This window comes from Podarcis bocagei (genome assembly GCF_964188305.1).
Source record: "Podarcis bocagei genome assembly, chromosome: 10".
Taxonomy (NCBI): Eukaryota; Metazoa; Chordata; class Lepidosauria; order Squamata; family Lacertidae; genus Podarcis; species Podarcis bocagei.
In genome coordinates, this window is record NC_138135.1 from 27,418,592 (window position 1) to 27,436,972 (window position 18,381).

General features: G+C 42.1%; 1 protein-coding gene across 3 annotated transcripts in view; it reads left to right on the top strand.

Moving 5' to 3' along the window:
• Positions 1-1,396: 1,396 nt before the first annotated feature.
• Positions 1,397-18,381, top strand: part of HCFC2 (host cell factor C2) — a 29,876-nt gene continuing 12,891 nt past the window's right edge. Inside the window, exons 1-10 of one of the 3 annotated variants that reach the window (XM_081212136.1) lie at positions 1,397-1,621; positions 6,112-6,260; positions 8,659-8,819; positions 10,277-10,485; positions 11,860-11,944; positions 14,371-14,471; positions 15,552-15,740; positions 16,446-16,631; positions 17,292-17,341; positions 17,907-18,024. In XM_081212136.1, the coding sequence (XP_081068262.1) occupies positions 1,456-1,621; positions 6,112-6,260; positions 8,659-8,819; positions 10,277-10,485; positions 11,860-11,944; positions 14,371-14,471; positions 15,552-15,740; positions 16,446-16,631; positions 17,292-17,341; positions 17,907-18,024 (1,414 nt within the window). In that variant the 5' untranslated portion in view covers positions 1,397-1,455. The other 2 variants (XM_081212137.1, XM_081212138.1) reach the window with 2 other exon arrangements.

Genomic DNA, 18,381 nt, shown 5'->3' on the forward strand with positions numbered 1-18,381 from the left:
ATTATAGCTCTTTCTCAAAATTAAATTTTTCATTTCCGGAGAGTTAAAAATCACCAAGCAATCCCCCAAGAACTTACTCGCTTTCAAATGATTAGGCCTACTCATTCTGTATACATTATCCACAGTAGCTGCCACCTCTTCTTCCTTTAAATTTAACCAATTGGAGAGTTCTTTTATCATTTTCCCTCTAATATCTTCGTTTCTCCCCTCTGCTACTCCCCTGAATTTAAGATGGAGCTGTTTTGACCGCATATCCGCCATGGCTAGATTATCCCAAATCCTGTCTTGAGAGAAATGCTCAGGGGCATTTTCAACAGTTCTCCATGACTATTTATTTATGACCCCTCTTCTGCTCATAAAGCATCCAGACTGGCCTACAACACAGATGAAATAACAGCACAGTTAAAAACAGGATCACTGTAAAACCATAAAAAAACACCCAACAACAAATATTGCAGAGTTGGGTGCTGACAGTGGCAGCAGATGCCGAGACTGAGCTTTAGCACATTAGTTTTACCTCATTTCAAAAGCAAGGGTTAAGAGCTTTTAAAAGTTTTTAAAAATCACATTGGTCCCCTTGAGGGGGAGAGTAAGTAAATGAGTAAGGGCCTTGAGGCTGGGGTATTGTACCCCCCCCCCAAAGAAAGGTGATAACCCTAAAGGGAGAAATGAGAAGTCCTCTTGGTGCAACAGATAAAACTGTGCACAAATAAGTGATTTTTATTATCGACAACACATTCATAACAGTGATAATAACACGAATGAAAACGAAGCATTACAGTTATAAATCTTTTTTCTTCATGCAACGACTCTTTAAAAAAGGTTTTTATTTATACTTTTCAAGTTGATACATTTCATTAGTTTTACAATCAATTTAACATTTCAAAGTCTGACTTCCTTCACCCTCTTTCTGTGGTTTCTTAAATTTATTTTTTAATATCGACTGCATATTCAAATTCATTTAATTTGCTCGTTTAACTTAATTAATTTGCTCATTTGATTTAATTAAGCAATCAAGATAACAAACTTTTCATATAAAAGAATGGAAATGGTTCACTGAATAACCCGCAGAGTTTACATTTAAAGCGGAAAATTAAATAACTAAACATACCAACGTACTCTTAACGCGATATAATAGCATTAATTAAATGCGGTTCTAATCGAGAGTGACCAAAGAAACACCCGCGTTAACAAAACCGATATACAGTATATTGCTGCTACTGTTGCAACTTGCAATATTATATCAGTCATAATATCACTCTCTCGTATTAACACTGAATCCTCCTCATAATCATAATTATTTATAAATAATCATAATTATTTATTTCCTCGAGCGGGCCTCCTCCCCCCCCCGCCCACTCCGCCTCCCGCCTTTTCTTTTCCTCCGCTAACTCCTCGTCCCCAGCGGCCGCTTCGGACCTCGCCGCGGCGCATTGTGGGTAGCGGGGGGACAAGATGGCGGCGGGTGCCGCTGCCCTCAACTGGAGGCGGGTTTCTTCCTTCACGGGGCCGGTGCCCCGATCCCGGCACGGGCACCGCGCCGTGGCCATTCGAGAGCTGGTCATCATCTTCGGCGGAGGCAACGAAGGCATCGCCGACGAGCTGCACGTGTACAACACCGGTACGGGGTGTGCGGGAAGCGGGGGGAGTGAGAGAGAGAGAGAATGAGGGAAAAGCAGGCGGGCGGGCGGGCGAGTGGTTGTTTCAGGTATCCGGACTTGCGAGGCACCTGGCGCCGCTTTCGTGAGGGCGGCCGTCGCCCCGAAGAGGGCTCGTGTGGGGTGTGTCTTGTCTGAGAGTATTTGCCTCAGAGGAGAGCGCGGCGGCATCTTAGCGGCGGGGCAGAGAGAACCTCTCGCCCCAACAAGCCTCTCGTGCCGCCCCGAAAGCTTAAGCCGCCACCACGACGACGGCAAGGGCAACGACATCTTCCTGGCCCAGGTGCTGCCGGTGCCTGCCGTGTAGCGCCCCTCACCCCCCGTGGCATTTGCAGCTCCGCCGCGCTCAAGGGCATCCCCGTGGATGGTCCCCAGAAGGAAAAGGAGCAAGGCTGAGGCGGCTTGATCCGGGGCAACCCTGGCTGTTCTCCTGTTTTGTTCCGTCTCTTGCATGTTCAGTTTGAGAGGCCGTTGGGGGAGCGCTGGTCGGCCGTTGGGAGGGCGGGGTAGAAATCAAAATAAATGTGAGGCATCCTTTGTTCGCCCTCTTGGATGCTGCAGGAGCTGAGCTTTTCAGCTTTGGGAAAGTGTCGCCGGGGCTGGATGAAGAGAGAGGAAGATGGATGAAGAGAGAGGCTGGGTGTATGTTTCTATGACTTTACCTGACTTGCGTGTGTTGTGTTAGGTGGAAGGACATTTGTTAATAAGGGAGTTGCTGACAAAGAGAAGCGAGGGCGTGCTTCTTTTTAACTTTTCCTCCTGTTCCAGCTTTGCCTTTTTAATATACCGTCCTTCCACCAGGGATGGAGTTATTCCTGTCCTATAGCTTAGTGTGCTGTCGGGCAGTGCTGATCAGATGTCAGATCATCATAGTGGGAAGGTTTATGGTGGTTGAAGCTTTACCTGGCTTGCTCTGGTCCATGGGGTCACGAAGAGTCAGACACGACTAAACAACAACAACAACAACAACATAATAGTACTGTATTGAAAATAACAACAATGACCTGTGTTTGGGTCTACCAAAGGTGTGTGAGAGAAAGGGTTTTTATAAGGCTGCAGATGAGAAAGGATAGGTGAGGTAGGTGCAAAGAGAATAATATATGGCTGAACACAGTGTTGAGAAGTGGAATAATGTAAAAAAGCATGATGGAGCCCTGCTAAATGTTTCCTAATCAATTAGCATTCATTGCTAAGCTTGCTTTCAAAAGTGTGGGAGTTCTGCAAAACACTCCACGTTCATCGCCAAGGGCTGTGTAATATTTCTGTAGGCAAGTTGCCTTTTCAACAAAAACTGACCAGGTTTGTGGGGGGAGGGGACAAATAAAAATATTATATAAATGTACAGCAAGGCATTATAAAACAACGTGGATGTGGCAAAGTGTTGTATCTGAAAGGGGTATGTGCATTAGGAGCTTGTTATGTGGAGTCTGATGTGAAGATGAAGTTTGTGTACCCTGTGGAGATGAAATAATAATAAAAAAATCCTTCCTGTATCACCTTAAAGACCAACTAAGTTAGTTCTTGGTATAAGCTTTCGTGTGCATGCACACTTCTTCAGATACACTGAAACAGAAGTTGCCAGATCCTTCTATATAGTGAGAAGGTGGGGAAGGGTATTACTCAGAAGGGTGGTGGGAATTGGAGATTGGCAGATAGCTGGGATGAGCCTGTTGACGACTCTGTCAACAGGCTCATCTCAGCTATCTGCCAATCTCCAATTCCCACCACCCTTCTGAGTAATACCCCTCCCCACCTTCTCACTATATAGAAGGATCTGGCAACTTCTGTTTCAGTGTATCTGAAGAAGTGTGCATGCACACGAAAGCTTATACCAAGAACTACCGTATTTTTCGCTCTATAACACGCAGATTTTTTCTCCTAAAAAGGAAGGGGAAATGTCTGTGCGTGTTATGGAGCGAATGTGTGGTCCCTGGAGCCGAAAAATAAGGCAAAAATCAAACCGCGCTTCAGGGAGAAGGGAGCTCCGTGATACAGGAAGTGGCTGCTTTCCTGCATTCTGCCTCAGGGTCTTACTGCCCGCCCTCTCTGTTTCCTTGCTGTGTTTGCTCAAACGGAACAAAGAGCAGGGGAAGCCCCTCCCCTCCAGGCAAGTAGAGAGGGAAAGCAGAGCGTCCGAACAAAGAGCAGGGAAAGCCCCTCCCCTCCAGGCAAGTAGAGAGGGAAAGCAGAGCGTCCGAACAAAGAGCAGGGAAAGCCCCTCCCCTCCAGGCAAGTAGAGAGGGAAAGCAGAGCGTCCGAACAAAGAGCAGGGGAAGCCCCTCCCCTCCAGGCAAGTAGAGAGGGAAAGCAGAGCGTCCGTCCTTCTATCCTCTCCCTGCTCCGGAGGAACAATGTTTGTGAAGGGAAGAGAGACTACAGGTTCGGCTAAAAATTCTGATTTGACTTCCTGCTTTTTGTTTTTGGAGACACACAGCATTCAAATATGCTTTCTTCCATTTAAAGAGGGAGAGAGAGAGAGAGAGCACACGCTGGCTGGCTTGTGTGGGTGGGTGGGGGGAAACTTTTGCCTTCCTTTCCTCACGTTATAGCCCTCTCCTGCATTCTTAGCCTTCTGTGTTTTTCCTTCCCTCCCCACTTAAAATGTGGTTACAAAGCATGGATCCACATGGATCCTCAGGATCTTTGCATTGGGTCACCCCAAATTCACCATCAGAGCACACAGCATGTCCATGGCTACAGCCTGCCCCCCCCAAAAAAAATCACGCACCCACTGTTGCCTGGGGCTGCAATGGTGCAAAAACGTGGTTACAAAGCATGGATCCACATGGATCCTCAGGATCTTTGCATTGGGTCAGCCAAAATTCCCCATCAGAGCACATAGCATGTCCATGACTACAGCCTGTCCCCCCAAAAAAAAATCACGCACCCACTGTTGCCTGGGGCTGCAATGGTGCAAAAACGTGGTTAAAAAGTATGGGTCCACATGGATCCTCAGGATCTTTGCATTGGGTCAGCCAAAATTCACCATCAGAGCACATAGCATGTCCATGACTACAGCCTGTCCCCCCCCCAAAAAAATCACGCACCCACTGTTGCCTGGGGCTGCAATGGTGCAAAAACGTGGTTACAAAGCATGGATCCACAGGGATTCTCAGGATTTTTGCATTGGGTCACCCCAAATTCACCATCAGATCACATGTCTGTGGCCACAGCATGAAGCACAAAAATGATACGTCCACTGTTTCATTCAGAATATTTTTTCCCTTGTTTTCCTCCTCTAAAAACGATGTGCGTGTTATGGTCAGGTGCGTGTTATAGAGCGAAAAATACGGTAACTTAGTTGGTCTTTAAGGTGCTACAGGAATTTTGACTATGGCAGACCAACACGGCTACCTATCTGTCCCTGTGGAGATGGTGTGCATATATAGTAAGGTGTGGAAAGTTATGCTGTGGTGGTGTTTTTCAAACTGAGGAATGGGGTACCAAGCTTTCTGGATGTCTCCTTAGGCCAGTGAACAGGTGGAGGGTAAAGCTACACAAAGTGTGGGTTGTGATGGTCCAGCTGTCTGTTTGGGGTATGTATTGGCTGGATATGAAGTGGATGCTTGTGCTGAGAGAGCAGAAAGGGGATTTTGCTAGAGTTGAGTATATTAAAAGGCGAAAGGTTTGGAGTTGTCTGTCTATGAAAAAAGTTTGTGCTTAGGCACAAGTGAGGATACAGGACTTGAGTTAAGTTTTTTGTTGTTTTTTTTTGTATTCATATTTGGCCCGAGATAATGTGATGTTTAAAATCTGCTGTGAGCTAACATCTGCAAATGAGCAGTGGCATCTTTTTTCCCTTATGGTGAAGATAATTGGCCTGTATATGAAAAGTATGATTATTTAGGAAAAGGAAAGTGGAATCAGATGAGGCAGGAACAGGATGTTTTACAGCTTATTTATTTAATGTATCTGACTGTTTCCCCCTTCTCCTGATACTCAAAATAGTGTTCAAAGCAGAAATACCTTACAAGGAGGAGATAATATGAGGATAATGAGGTGCTGTTAAGATTTCTCCTAACCCTCTTTATCTGACTACAAACCTTTTTGTGATTTGTTTATCAGCCTGTATGTGTTTGGCTCAAGATAGCTGACTTAGGTGAGAAAATACATCTTACTGATTGGTGCTCTTACTTGAAGTCTTCTAGATCTTCCGCTTTCTGAATAATCTTTTTTTCCTTAGGTGGAAAGTAGAGAATATTCAGTTATGCTATCCTTGTCTAGAGAGTTAAACTTTTATTTGAAAATATAGACTCTAAAACACCCAGTTAAAGTGTTAAGTAATGTAGCATCAGTTCCCTTTGTTAAACAGTGAAGTTTCTTCATTGTGATATTTAATATTTAAATCTACCTTTTGGTTTCTTGTTCAGAATAAAAATACTGTACCAAGCTTCAGACCTCAGGCTATCTACTCTGTTTACAAAAATGTTATTTTCTGTGTGTTTTGATCTAGCTACAAACCAATGGTTTCTTCCTGCTGTTAGAGGAGATATCCCACCAGGCTGTGCAGCCCACGGTTTTGTCTGTGATGGTACCAGAATACTAGTATTTGGAGGAATGGTTGAATATGGAAGATATAGTAATGACCTATATGAATTACAGGTATGGTGTTGCCTAAAATCACTTCTCTAGTTGAGAAGAAACAAATGAAACCAGATACATTTAACTAATACCAAGGTGGAATTTGCACACATATAAAAACAGTTCTGAAAATGCTTTTTAGAAAAAGGCTCACCATCGCCATCTAGTGTCACGTTGTATATTGCACTTAAAACACACTTAAAATGTTTTATTTGCAGCTGTATAGCTGAGTCCCAAGAGAATCATAGGGTAATTTATAGCGTAATCCTATAAATGTTTGCTCAGTTCCATTGAGCTCAATGGGACTTACTTCTATTGAAGTATAGGATTGCACTGCACATATCTTATGTTTTTAGCAGGTACCTGTTTTGCCTATGCTAAAAATGGACACAGAGTGCTTAAGAATATGTTCTTGACAACTGGTACACACTATATCAGTGTTTCCCAACCGGTGTTCCGCGGCACACTAGTGTGCCGTGAGAAGTTGGCTGGTGTGCCGTGGGAGGGAGGCGGGCGAGTCGGGCGGTGAGAGGCGGCGGCGGCGAGGATCCGCGTCGAGCCGGGGGCGGCTCCGCAGTGGTGGTGCCGAGGTTTCTCTCTCCATTCTCCCCTCACACACACACACAGGAAATAACACAGGATCAGCTGACAGGACCCAGCCAATGGGGTGGCGGCGGGGCAGCGCGTGCAAAAGGGAGGAGCGCGAGACAGCGGACGAGGAGGAGGTCGGCATGTCTGGGCAGCAGCAGCAGCAACAACAGCAGCAGCAACTCCCGGCGACGGCTCCTCAAGCCCCGGGCAACCCTACTCCCTCACCGGCCTCGGCCGCCCTCCTGCTCCACCCGCCGCCGCCGCCACCGGCCACCTCGGCCCCGCCGCCGCCCCCTCCTCCGCCCGCTATCGCCGCCACCACCACAACAGCCGCCTCAGCTGCCGCCGTCCCTCAGTCCCTCGCTTTGCTGCCTCCTCCCCCCCACCCCAAAGCTTGGAGGTTCCCCGGCAAGGGGGAGGGAAAAAAATTGAAAACTTTCACTTTCGTGCGTGACGCTGCGCGCTGACGTCACGGGGCTGTAATGGTGGTGTGCCGCGAGATTTTTTTCCTCAAACAAGTGTGCCTTTGCCCAAAAAAGGTTGGGAAACACTGCACTATATAATGCTCCCAATAGCAAGTCTTGATCTGGCACTTCATGTGAAGCATGAAGGTTTATCCTGCACCCATTTACCTTGGAGTAAGTCTCATTCAACTCAATAGGACTTACCTCTAAGTAGAAATGATTACACTGTTAATTATTTAAAACATTTTTATAGCAATAAATAATCATAACAAAAACAAAACAATGAAACAGTAAGTGATTTTCATGGATTTTAACCCCCAGCCTATGTCTGGTAAACAAAAATTATGTTTGTCTTGTCCTGAAGACATTGTAAAGTTGGTGTTAGGCAAGCACCTCTAGGGAAGATCCATAAGCTGGACACCACCACTGAAAAAGCCCCTGTTCACAATTCTACTGACGATAAAATAAGCAAAGTCTTCGATCACTGGAAAAGGGAGCAGGCCTCTCCATTTTCTTATGTAGATCAGGAGAAATTGATAAAATGCATTAACTGCAGGTTATTCTGTCATGAATTTGTATACATATTTTACTTTGTTAATGTGTGAACTAGAATATCAAAATATGATGATTCCTCTGTTAAAGATAAGATAACCTGGTAAGAAAGTTTTAAGTAGGAAATGATTTTTGTCTCCATGTCTCTTTAACTGAAGAATTCTGCACAACCTCATCCGCTTGAGAGCCTCGTCAGGAGACTCCAGGTGGAGGGGGATTGAGACAGTCCCTTTCCGCAAGCATTTTTTTCACCTCTAAGCCACTAAGTGTGACTTATGAGCAGATGTAGGTTAACTTTAGTCTTTTGCGAAAGGCTTTCCAAGACTTCAGCTTACAGACTCCTTGCCTCAGTCTATTTACAAATAGGGAAGGCGGACTTCCTGTTTTGAACCTCCCCGTTTCGATGCCCAATTAAACGTTTAAAATCCAATTCTCCCGTATCAGCTCTACTCACAGGTAATTACTTTGGAGTCAAATTGTCCACAGGAAAAAGTCAGTGCTCTCCGGCAACAGCTATGCGGCTTCGCTCTGTGGAAGAAGCAGACGATTCGAAGCACCGTGCCACTCACCCTACGTCGCTCCGGGTCCCCGAAATCGGGTTCCCCTGCGAGTAGGGGAGGCGCAAAAGGTGCCCACCGAATCCCATGTTCACAGGCTTCTCCCGCCTGTGATTTTTATGGGTCTCCGCCTTCACCGCGGCGGTACAGACCCTAATTCCCACGGGGCAAGTTCCTCCCGATCAGAGGAACTCTGCCATTGCCGGAGGCACCAACCCGGAAGTCTCGTTAACATGCTCCTGTTCTGTTTTCAAGGCAAGTCGATGGCTGTGGAAAAAAATGAGACCTCAGCACCCATCAACAGGCTTGCCACCTTGCCCTCGCCTTGGCCACAGCTTTTCCCTGTACGGCAACAGGTGTTACCTATTTGGTGGGTTGGCAAATGAAAGTGAAGACACGAACAATAACATTCCCAGGTATGCTGATGAAACTGGAACAGAATGTTTGGAATTCTTTGTTTGGAACTAATATTTGAACAGCTTAAAAGGAGGGAAACAGTTCTATGGCAATAGTGATTAGAATATAGCATACGTAAAGGATGTTAAAAGGGGAGTCTGTGCATTGAAGAGGAAGCTTAGCAACCAGTTATTGAAATTTGATCACCCTAACTTCTAGGACTTTGGATTATTAATGTACGTTTGCTATTCAAAGACAAAACAAAGAATGCTAGTTTGTCAGTTAGTATTAAGAACTTTTTATGTTGAAACTTTGTTACTAAAATGTGTTATAAAAAAGAATGGTGTGATAGTGACTTTGGAAGGTTGCATTAATCCAATAAAAGCTTTGATGCTATAGAAACTCTTCAAACTGTAATCAGTAAAATCTCAAGAAGTATTAGTTTCTCTTTAGTAGTTCTAAGTTTTAGCATCTTTGTATGTACTTCAGTTTGCAAGTTAGTTGGTTACAGGGTGGATAAAAATAAATGATTTTTTAAATTTAAATTGGATTTTTAAAATGAAATTCTTTTGGAGGAAAAATAATAGTCTTCTATTTAAGTTACATTATAGTCTAAAAGCTATTCATCAGGAAATAAGGATTTGTTTTAAGTTTTTCATGTGTGCCAAAACTCAGTCTAAGTCCCCCCCCAATGTTTAACCACATCAGTTAACAAACATGGATATATATGCTATAATGTTATTGTTTTAGTTAAATAAATTGTTTAAATGGTCATTACGGAAATGATTATTTTTCTCCTTCCAATAAAGTACAGCAGAAAAGTTGTCCAGATATAAATAGCTAACTTATTAAACCTCACCATAATTTCATAATTATCTGTCTATGTATTTATAATAGTATAATCAAATCAGTAATTTTTGATATAACTGTAAAAACTACTGAAAATTTATTATTCCAAAAATGAAACCTTCATATGGTTGTAAATATTAAGATTATACCAGTAAAAATGAGTCTTTCTGTAAAAAAATGATTTAAATCTAGCCTTACTGACTAGTGATTTAAATCAATTTGATTTAAATCAAATCCACCCTGGTTGGTTAGACTTATTTAAGGCAACTTAAATAAGAATAATACTTCAGGTAGAGAGGTAGAGAGTGTTGTATCACATTCTGTGTCGGCCCACTAAAATCAGTGGTCTTACATTAGTGATGACTAGCAATGCCATTGCTTTTAGTGGATCTATACAGAGTTGGACGCAACCCACAGACTAGCTTTGGCAAGTCTACAGGGAAAGAGAATTCCAAAGTAATGTGATACCTCTTTCGTTCTTTCTCAAATTTAGCCAGCTCTGCAAAAACACATGCAGTTTTGTTAGTGGGCAGTGTTGTAAAACCGTATTGATAGGCTACAGTTTCCTTGCAGTAGTTCCATAAAGAGGTCAGTGACCCTTTTGTTTGTTTCTTTCTAATGTATCTAGATATTTAAATGATTTCTATGAACTGGAGCTACAGCATGGTTCAGGCGTCATGGGCTGGAGCATTCCAGTGACCAAAGGAGTGCTGCCTTCACCCCGAGAATCCCACACAGCTGTTATATACTGTAGAAAAGACTCGGGAAACCCAAAGATGTTTATTTTTGGAGGGATGTCTGGCTGTCGACTTAATGACCTTTGGGAGCTTGACATAGGTGAGTACAGTGAAGTTACAAGTGTGAAGTTTTGTTGTATTTTTACATGCTGAAAACTGATTTGTTGCGAAGGGTTTGCAACTTTAATTGCAGTGTTGGGAGGCAGCTGTGGAACTGTGACTGCCTTGACTTTGCCTTAGGGCTGTTTCACACAGTACACAGCAACACATCCAAGTTTGCTATAATGTATATTCTGAACAAGGAGCTGTAGCTAGTCCTGGGTCTTTGTCGAGTGCATATGTGTGATACCATTTCCCCCCCCCCCCAAAATAGCAATTGACTGCATTGAAACTGAATATTTTAGGCAAGAACTTATAAAAGGTGTGAAAAAACACCCTTTTAAGCTCAATTTGTAGTATGTTCTGACACATTGCAGCAACGGAAGCTGCATTTGTTTGTCAAGAATGTGATAAAATATTCAGTGCTTATCTGGTAAAGGAGAGTCCATGCAGTGCATTTTAAAATCCTTGTTCACGAACCTGTATAATTAAAAACAAAATAGTTTCAATTGACGTTTTGATGGAGGTTGTAAATCTTTGTCCTAAAACTATTGCTGCCCTTGCAAAAACGGTACTTGGAACAAGGTTCATTACTCCAGAATTGTAGGCAGAATCTGGATGGCACAGACCTATCACCCCAAGTGCGGTCCTCATATCTTGGAAAGATTTATATGAGCAGGAGATCTATAAAAGTCAATAGAGACTGTTCCTGTAGATCCTTTTTGAGAGGTGATGAGGCAGTGCAAAATTAACAATATTTTGTTGGTTTTGCTGTCACTCTCCATAAAAATTACTTGGGAGCAAGTGAGCACCAGTCCTGGAAAATCTGTGGGATATTACAGATTTCTGTAACACCTGAAATTGAGAGGATATTTCATAATTTAAAATGTAATATTATCAAGTAGCTACAAATACTTTACTTGTTATATCTACAATTAACATATTTTATATATAACCCCTAGTACCTGCATTCATATATTCCAAAAGGCTTCTTTTATCTTTCTCAAAACTGTTTATGCTTAGCTCTTATACAGTGTTTCCTGAAATCTAAAAGATGCACGATAGTTTGTTGGGGTATAGTTCATAAATATTCAAGGAAGTAAACCCTGCTGTAATCTTTTTGGTAATAACTGCTAATAACATTTTTGTTTAGACAAGCCTACTTAGACATAAAGAATGTTGATGTGTGTTTTTATCTGTTGTTACTTTATTCTGTTTTTTTAAAAAATATTTTAAATAGTTGCTTTTAAATGTTTTTACTGATAATTTTATTGTTTGAGTCTCTTTGTAAAGTGCTTTGAGGTGTATACATTTTATGAAATAAATAAACAAAAAATATTCTTTTTCTCTGTCCCCCCTCCGTTTTTCTTAATAGAAACAATGACTTGGTCGAAACCAGAAATTAAAGGGACAGTGCCACTTCCCCGTAGTCTCCATACAGCCAATGTAATAGGAAACAAGTATGTCTGTTGTTAAAAGCTCACCTATAGAAAGGTACACCTAGTAGGAGACTGTTACCGTAGTGTTTGTATTTAGGGATCCTGCCTTTGTCCTTCTCTGTGAAGTGCTTTTTGAAACCCTCTGCTACAGGCTGAAAGACTTAACTGTGGGAATTGAAACATATTGCTTGCATTTTGCGGAATGCCTGGAAACTTTTCACTGTTTTATTTGGGAATATTTAACGCTCTGCATTAAATTACCTGAAGTTAACATCTTTTTGTGGGGGGATGGGAAAAGGCAACCCCTTCTATTAATAGTGAGAGCTGCAGTATTGTAGCTTAACAGAGAAGACTTGCCTTGAATTGAGCATAGTATAAGTGACTGCATTAAAAAAGAATTCTGTGATGAATCACAATGTCACTAGAAAAAAATATCTTAAAACATCAACGCTAATAAATGACATATCTGGAAGCTGCTCTTTATTAGCTGAAATAAAAGTTTGAGATGTGTAGAAATTAAGGCCTGTTGTAGATAAGAACTTGATATGTTTGGTTGTTTCAGGGGCTATTAATGCAATTTTAACACTGCCACAGCCGTATTTAGATATTTGATCCAATGCAGCATGGGAGATTGGGGTTGTGCCGGCTGATCCACCTTCCTCCACTGTACCCATCTGACTCCATTCCCCAAATATTCACACATTGGATGTCCCATTTTTATAGCTTCTTAGGAATGTAGGCCCACCCTATCATGTGTAGGCCTCGAACCACTTGAACCATATGATCTGCTACTTATGTATGCATGACGTTCAAAATGTAAACATCAGAGCAGTCCAGTAACAGAAAGGGCAGGATTCTGACTTTCCTACCACATCACTTACTATATGTTGGATTTTATATTTTCCTAGGGCTTCTGTTTAGAGCAAGACAGGGACATATGTCTCTAAACCAAAGTTCAAAAACCTGGTCTCCCAGATGTTGGACAGGACTCCAACTCCTATGCTGCCTCCTGTGATAGCCATGCTGGCTGAGGTTGATGGGAGTTGGAGCTTAGCAAGATCTGGAAGGCCATAGGTTTTCTACTACTGCGAATAAATCTTACTAGCTTAATGAAAATCTAGCATAAGTAAACTGTGAGACGCTTATGCTTATGTCTCCTTTGATGGACAGAATTGAGCATCTTCATAACACACACACACACACACACACACACACACACACTCATTTGTATGTTTCTTTGCAAGGGATTGATTAGTTCTACATCCCACTCATTTCAGTACTGCTACAGTTTCTCTCATGCCATTCACAAAGCCCCTGCATTTTGTCATGTTATATGAGCTCCTGTTTCTCTGTCCCAGCTTCTGCCAACCTAGCAGTTCAAAAGCACACCAGTGCAAGTAGATACCGCTGTGGCAGGAAGGTAAAAGGCATTTCCATGCTCTCTGGAACTCACCATGGTGCTCTGTTGCACCAGAAGCAATTTAATCATGCTGGCCACATGACCTGGAAAGCTGTCTGTGGACAAATGCCAGCTACCTCGGCCTGAAAAGTGAGATGAATGCTGCACCTCATAGTCACCTTTTACTGGATTTAACAGTCCAGGAGGGGTCCTTTTACTTTACTTACTGATCCTATACCCCCCCACTCCATTTTGCAACAGATAACCCAACAGATTGGTTAAAGGTACTTAATGGTTTTGATATGTGGGACTGTATTTGGTGTAACATTCCAGTGCTTGATAATAGATAGCTACAAACAGCTCTTTACTTGTGGTTGCTTCTTGCGATGTAAACATGTGGGAAGACAGTGTATGTAACGTCCAGCTATCTGCTGAGAGAAATGTTACCATACCTTTTCATTGCAGTACATTATTTCCATTTGTTAAACAGGATTAGCTTTCCATGTGGTTGCCAGCTATAAATTTTCAGTTTCCAAAACTCATTAAATGTACCCCAAAATGGTCAACCATGTGATAAATGATTGTCTGTAGCTACATGCTGTTCCTGAGACAGTTTTCAGATTGTGTTTTGTAAGAACACAGATAATTTGGATAGTTAACAACTACTATTTTAATTTTGAAAACTAATTATAGGGATCCTATGTTAACTATAGCTTTTTAATTAAGTGTGGCATGGGGGAAGGAGGTGGCAGGGGAGTCAAGTTCTAATTAGTAAATGCAAAGGAAACACAGCTTTTTTAAAAAAAGAGTTGTCAGAGAAATTAATATAGTGGTTGGAGGGAGTGTGCTTCTGAATACTGGTTCCTGGAAACTGCAAGAGGGCAGAATGCTCTTGTTTTTGGGTTCTGCCTCAGGGCTTCCCATAGCCACCTGGTTGGCCACTGTGAACACAGGATGCTGGCTCTTATTATGTTCTTAATATAGAGGGGGGAAAAGCTTTAGAAAATAAATTAGCTTGTCTCTTCCCACAACACCCTTATATTTGCAGAATGTACATTTTTGGTGGATGGGTTCCACAGAGCACAGATGATAATGCGTCTTCTCAAGATGAGTGGAAATGTACTGGCTCATTTTCTTACCTAAACTTAGGTTAGTATACCTTTGCGTTTGTTGTTAATTTACAGAGCAGTCCTCTATACCAAATATTCCAGGGGTGGGATACACTGCTGCTACATGGGCAGAGGGAGAGAGGAAAAGTGGTGGTCCTGGCCAGTTGAGTGCTGGCCGCTTATATGGCCCTTGAGGGGAAAAAAATTCCTAGCCTTCAATAGTCCTTGAAGAAATGCTGCCCTTGACTTCAAAAAAGATTTCCCTCTGCTACACATTTTGAGCCAAAATGGGAAGGGGGGAAATGCACAACCAAAACATACAAGTGTGGAGGAAAAATGGCAAGCCATTGCAGCATCTTTGTAAATTTCACCAGTGCTCTTTAATTGGGGTGTAACAACAACAAGGGAACATATTAGGAACACACTCAACATCAGTGGCAGTGAAATTCCTTGTGCCATGGTTGGTGTTTGTGCCATTGCCAGGAATGTGGCTGTTGATTGATGGATATAGGATATGGCTCATGTGTTCCTTTTCCACAACACCACCGTGTTTCAGCAGTTTCACGGATGTAGCTTTGCTAGTAGAACAGTTCCATTTGCCAGTGTATCTTGTGGCACCTTGCATAGTGGGGCTTCTGCCATATCCTCTGTCTCCTCTGGCAATCAAGTAAATGTTCAGGTTTCAACAGGAAGAAGCAAAATATTTGAAGCTGGAATCAGTTTTAGACCAATAATTGCACTTCAGTCTATTTCTTTATAATAAATAATAGCCTACTTGGTTTTGTTATACACGACCAGCCAGGAGCAGAACATTTCTTCAACATCCCAGTCTCTATCCAATGAAAGATACATTTGATACAAACAAAAATCAGCCAAATAGACTCTTTGATCTAAGGCTGACAAGCTAAGATTCAGAATTTACAGAAAATAAATTGACTAATTTCATATTCTTAAAAAAAAATGTTATGTGCAGAGATTTGTCTTTGAATTTTTATATCTGCTCATATCCGTTTTATAGATTGCTAATTTTACGTGATGTTGTGCATCAGTAAAATAATGTAAGATTTTTAAAAATCCTATCTTTGGACACTGATTTTGATTGTCTGTTTTATTTACTTAGATACCACAGAATGGATAGGTCTGATAGGAGATTGCCAGGAAGACAAAAATAACCTGTTGCCAGGCCCAAGGGCTGGCCACTGTGGTGTCATAGTTGGCACTCGTCTGTATATATGGAGTGGCAGAGATGGATACAGAAAAGCTTGGAACAATCAGGTTTGCTGCAAGGATCTTTGGTATCTAGATACTGGTGAGTACCCGCTTAATGCTTTTCAGTAACATTACAGATGGTTGTTATAGCTTGTTTGAGTGTTACATGCATTTGGTTTTTCAAAACTTTCAAAAACACTGTTATTGTGCAACTGAAATTTGTAAGGATCATCCTTATTCTGGAAGTCCACATTTAGGGTTGATTTAAACATAACATTATCAATTCTCCAACCCAGATTCTGTAAGGCTGGCTGTGACCAAAGGTTTCTTTTCTCACACAAGTAAGTTGTAGGCCACCTGGTGGCTGTGGACTGGAGTGCTTGATAGGTGGTTAATTGCTTATTACTTGGGTAAGGAACCTGTGCCATTTGTTCTGCAATTTTCATTTGTGCATATACTTCCCAAAGGGAGGACCCAGCCCTAAGAAAGAAATGTCTGTAGCCTGATAGACAAAACCATGATGTGGCTAAAATCCTAATATCCCTGGATTTCTTCAGTTTGTTCAGCCCTACCAGTTTTAATGAGACACATGCAATCTTAACAGTGTGTTTTATTGACAAAAAGACAGTTATGGTTGGGCTTACAGATAGAAACAGTTGCAGCATTATATTTCTTGGCTTTGCTTAATAACTTGTTGGAACATAGACTTTTTTGGTATCATAGATAAATATTTTGTTGAGAAATCATAGCCTGTTCTAAAACACTGCATCCTATTGGTAACTGGAGCTCACTATTCTCCTTTAAGAGAAACCACCAGCACCATCACAAGTACAGCTGATCAGAGCTACTACTAATTCATTCCAAGTTAAATGGGATGAAGTTCCTACTGTTGAAGGTTATCTTCTTCAATTAAATTTGGAGATGCCAACACCTGTTACAGCTGAAATACCTATTAACATGGCACCCGAAGCACCATCACCAAGTGTGCAAGGTAAGATAGTCCATCTTTAAAAATCATTTATAAATAATAGGTGCAATCTAGCTGCAAGGCTATTCTTTCAAAGGCATGAATTGTCTTAATTTTTGAAGCAATGTGAAAGTAAAGTCATTTCCTCCGCTATAGCCCCAAATGCACTTCATGGAGAGGATGGGGTAACAGATCACCATGTCACCCTTGCCTTACCTTGTGTCATTTCATGTCAGTAGAGCAGGAATCTGACTAATCCTGTTACTTCCATAGTGTCAGTCAGGTATGGGAGCAAGTAGAGAATGCTGATTCTTAATGTTCCTTATACTTTATAAATGTGAAGGAAGAGTCTGCACGGTGTTTCCTCCAAAGGAGGGGGGGAATCAAGGGTGGGGGAAAATAATACAATATCCTTTAGGCACTGACCTGACGACTCCTGACTTACATTATATGTTTCACTTTCGAATATGTTGTTATGAGAAATGGAGGTTTTGATTGTAGAGAAAATTCTTGTCTTTCTGACATTGATGAGGACTGAAAATGTGTGATAACCGAAATGGAATAACAGCCCTCAGAGCAGCTAAAAGCTTTATGTAAGATTCTGCTGTTGGTTATTCTTACATTTACATGAAAGATGGTTCTTTTCTCCAGCAAAGGCTAAAATTAATATCATCCTTCCTTCAGGAATCAAGCTGGATCTTCACAGCCAAACGTTCAGTAAAGTCCCAAACAACGTAAGTATTTACGTGTGAAGGCTACAAATAGGAATAATTACTCTTGCTTGCCTGGATGGACAGTGGATGTGTGTATAGAAGCTAGCCTACTGTTTGCCACTGGCATGTGGCATCCCCAAAGGTTACCCAGAAGGGAATGTGTCCCTTGAGCTGGAAAAGGTTCCCTGTCCCTTCTTGGGAGCCTGCTAGGCCGCATCATTTAACTTGTGCAGGGGCTGAAATGGAAGCAACATTGACTCAATGCACTGATTCATTACTACACAAATCAAAGAGCTGTCCTTCTAGTGTGGGGAGCAACAGAATGTTTGATAGAGCTTTCCCCGGACACTGCTGCTTCCAGCGGGTGAGACACAGACTAATTGAAGTGTGCAGCAGAGATGCATAAATTGAGAATTCTGCCAAAGTTGCTCTTTCTGTCCAAGGAAGACATTAGATTGTGTCTTAGATGCAGTAAGTGAGATACATGGTATTGAAGGGCTCCCTTGGAATTGAGGGCTATGCTGTGAGAGCCTAGTGAAATATAATTATTATTAAATAATTTCTGTTACTGTTCTTCCATGTGTAGGTGCAAATTTCAATTTCAGAAACTAAAGTAAAGGTCCCAGAACCTGAAAATGCAGAGAAAAACCATTCCGCTTCCAAAGAGTCCAGCACCTCTTTATGTTTGCCTGCTAGCACTTTAGGTAAGAAGAACCTATGGGGCAGCTTATATTTTATTATTTATTTATTTCATTTTTATGCCACCCAGTGATGGACCTCGGTGTCTCAGATTTCAGTGGCACCCTGTGCGACGCCAAAATCTGCCCTCCTGCCTCTTGCCTTCCATTGGATGTAATAGTGGTGGTACCTGCTGTGATGTCCCAGAAGCTCCACGCCTGGGGCCACTGTCTCAGTTGTGCTTCCTTAGAGCTGCTTCTGTACCACCTTTCAATATACATGGAAACATACTGTGTTGGCCCAAATATAAGCTGCACCTTTAAAATTGGAGGGGGGCAAAGATAACACAAAAAAGTACCTGAATATAAGCCGCTCCCTTCCTC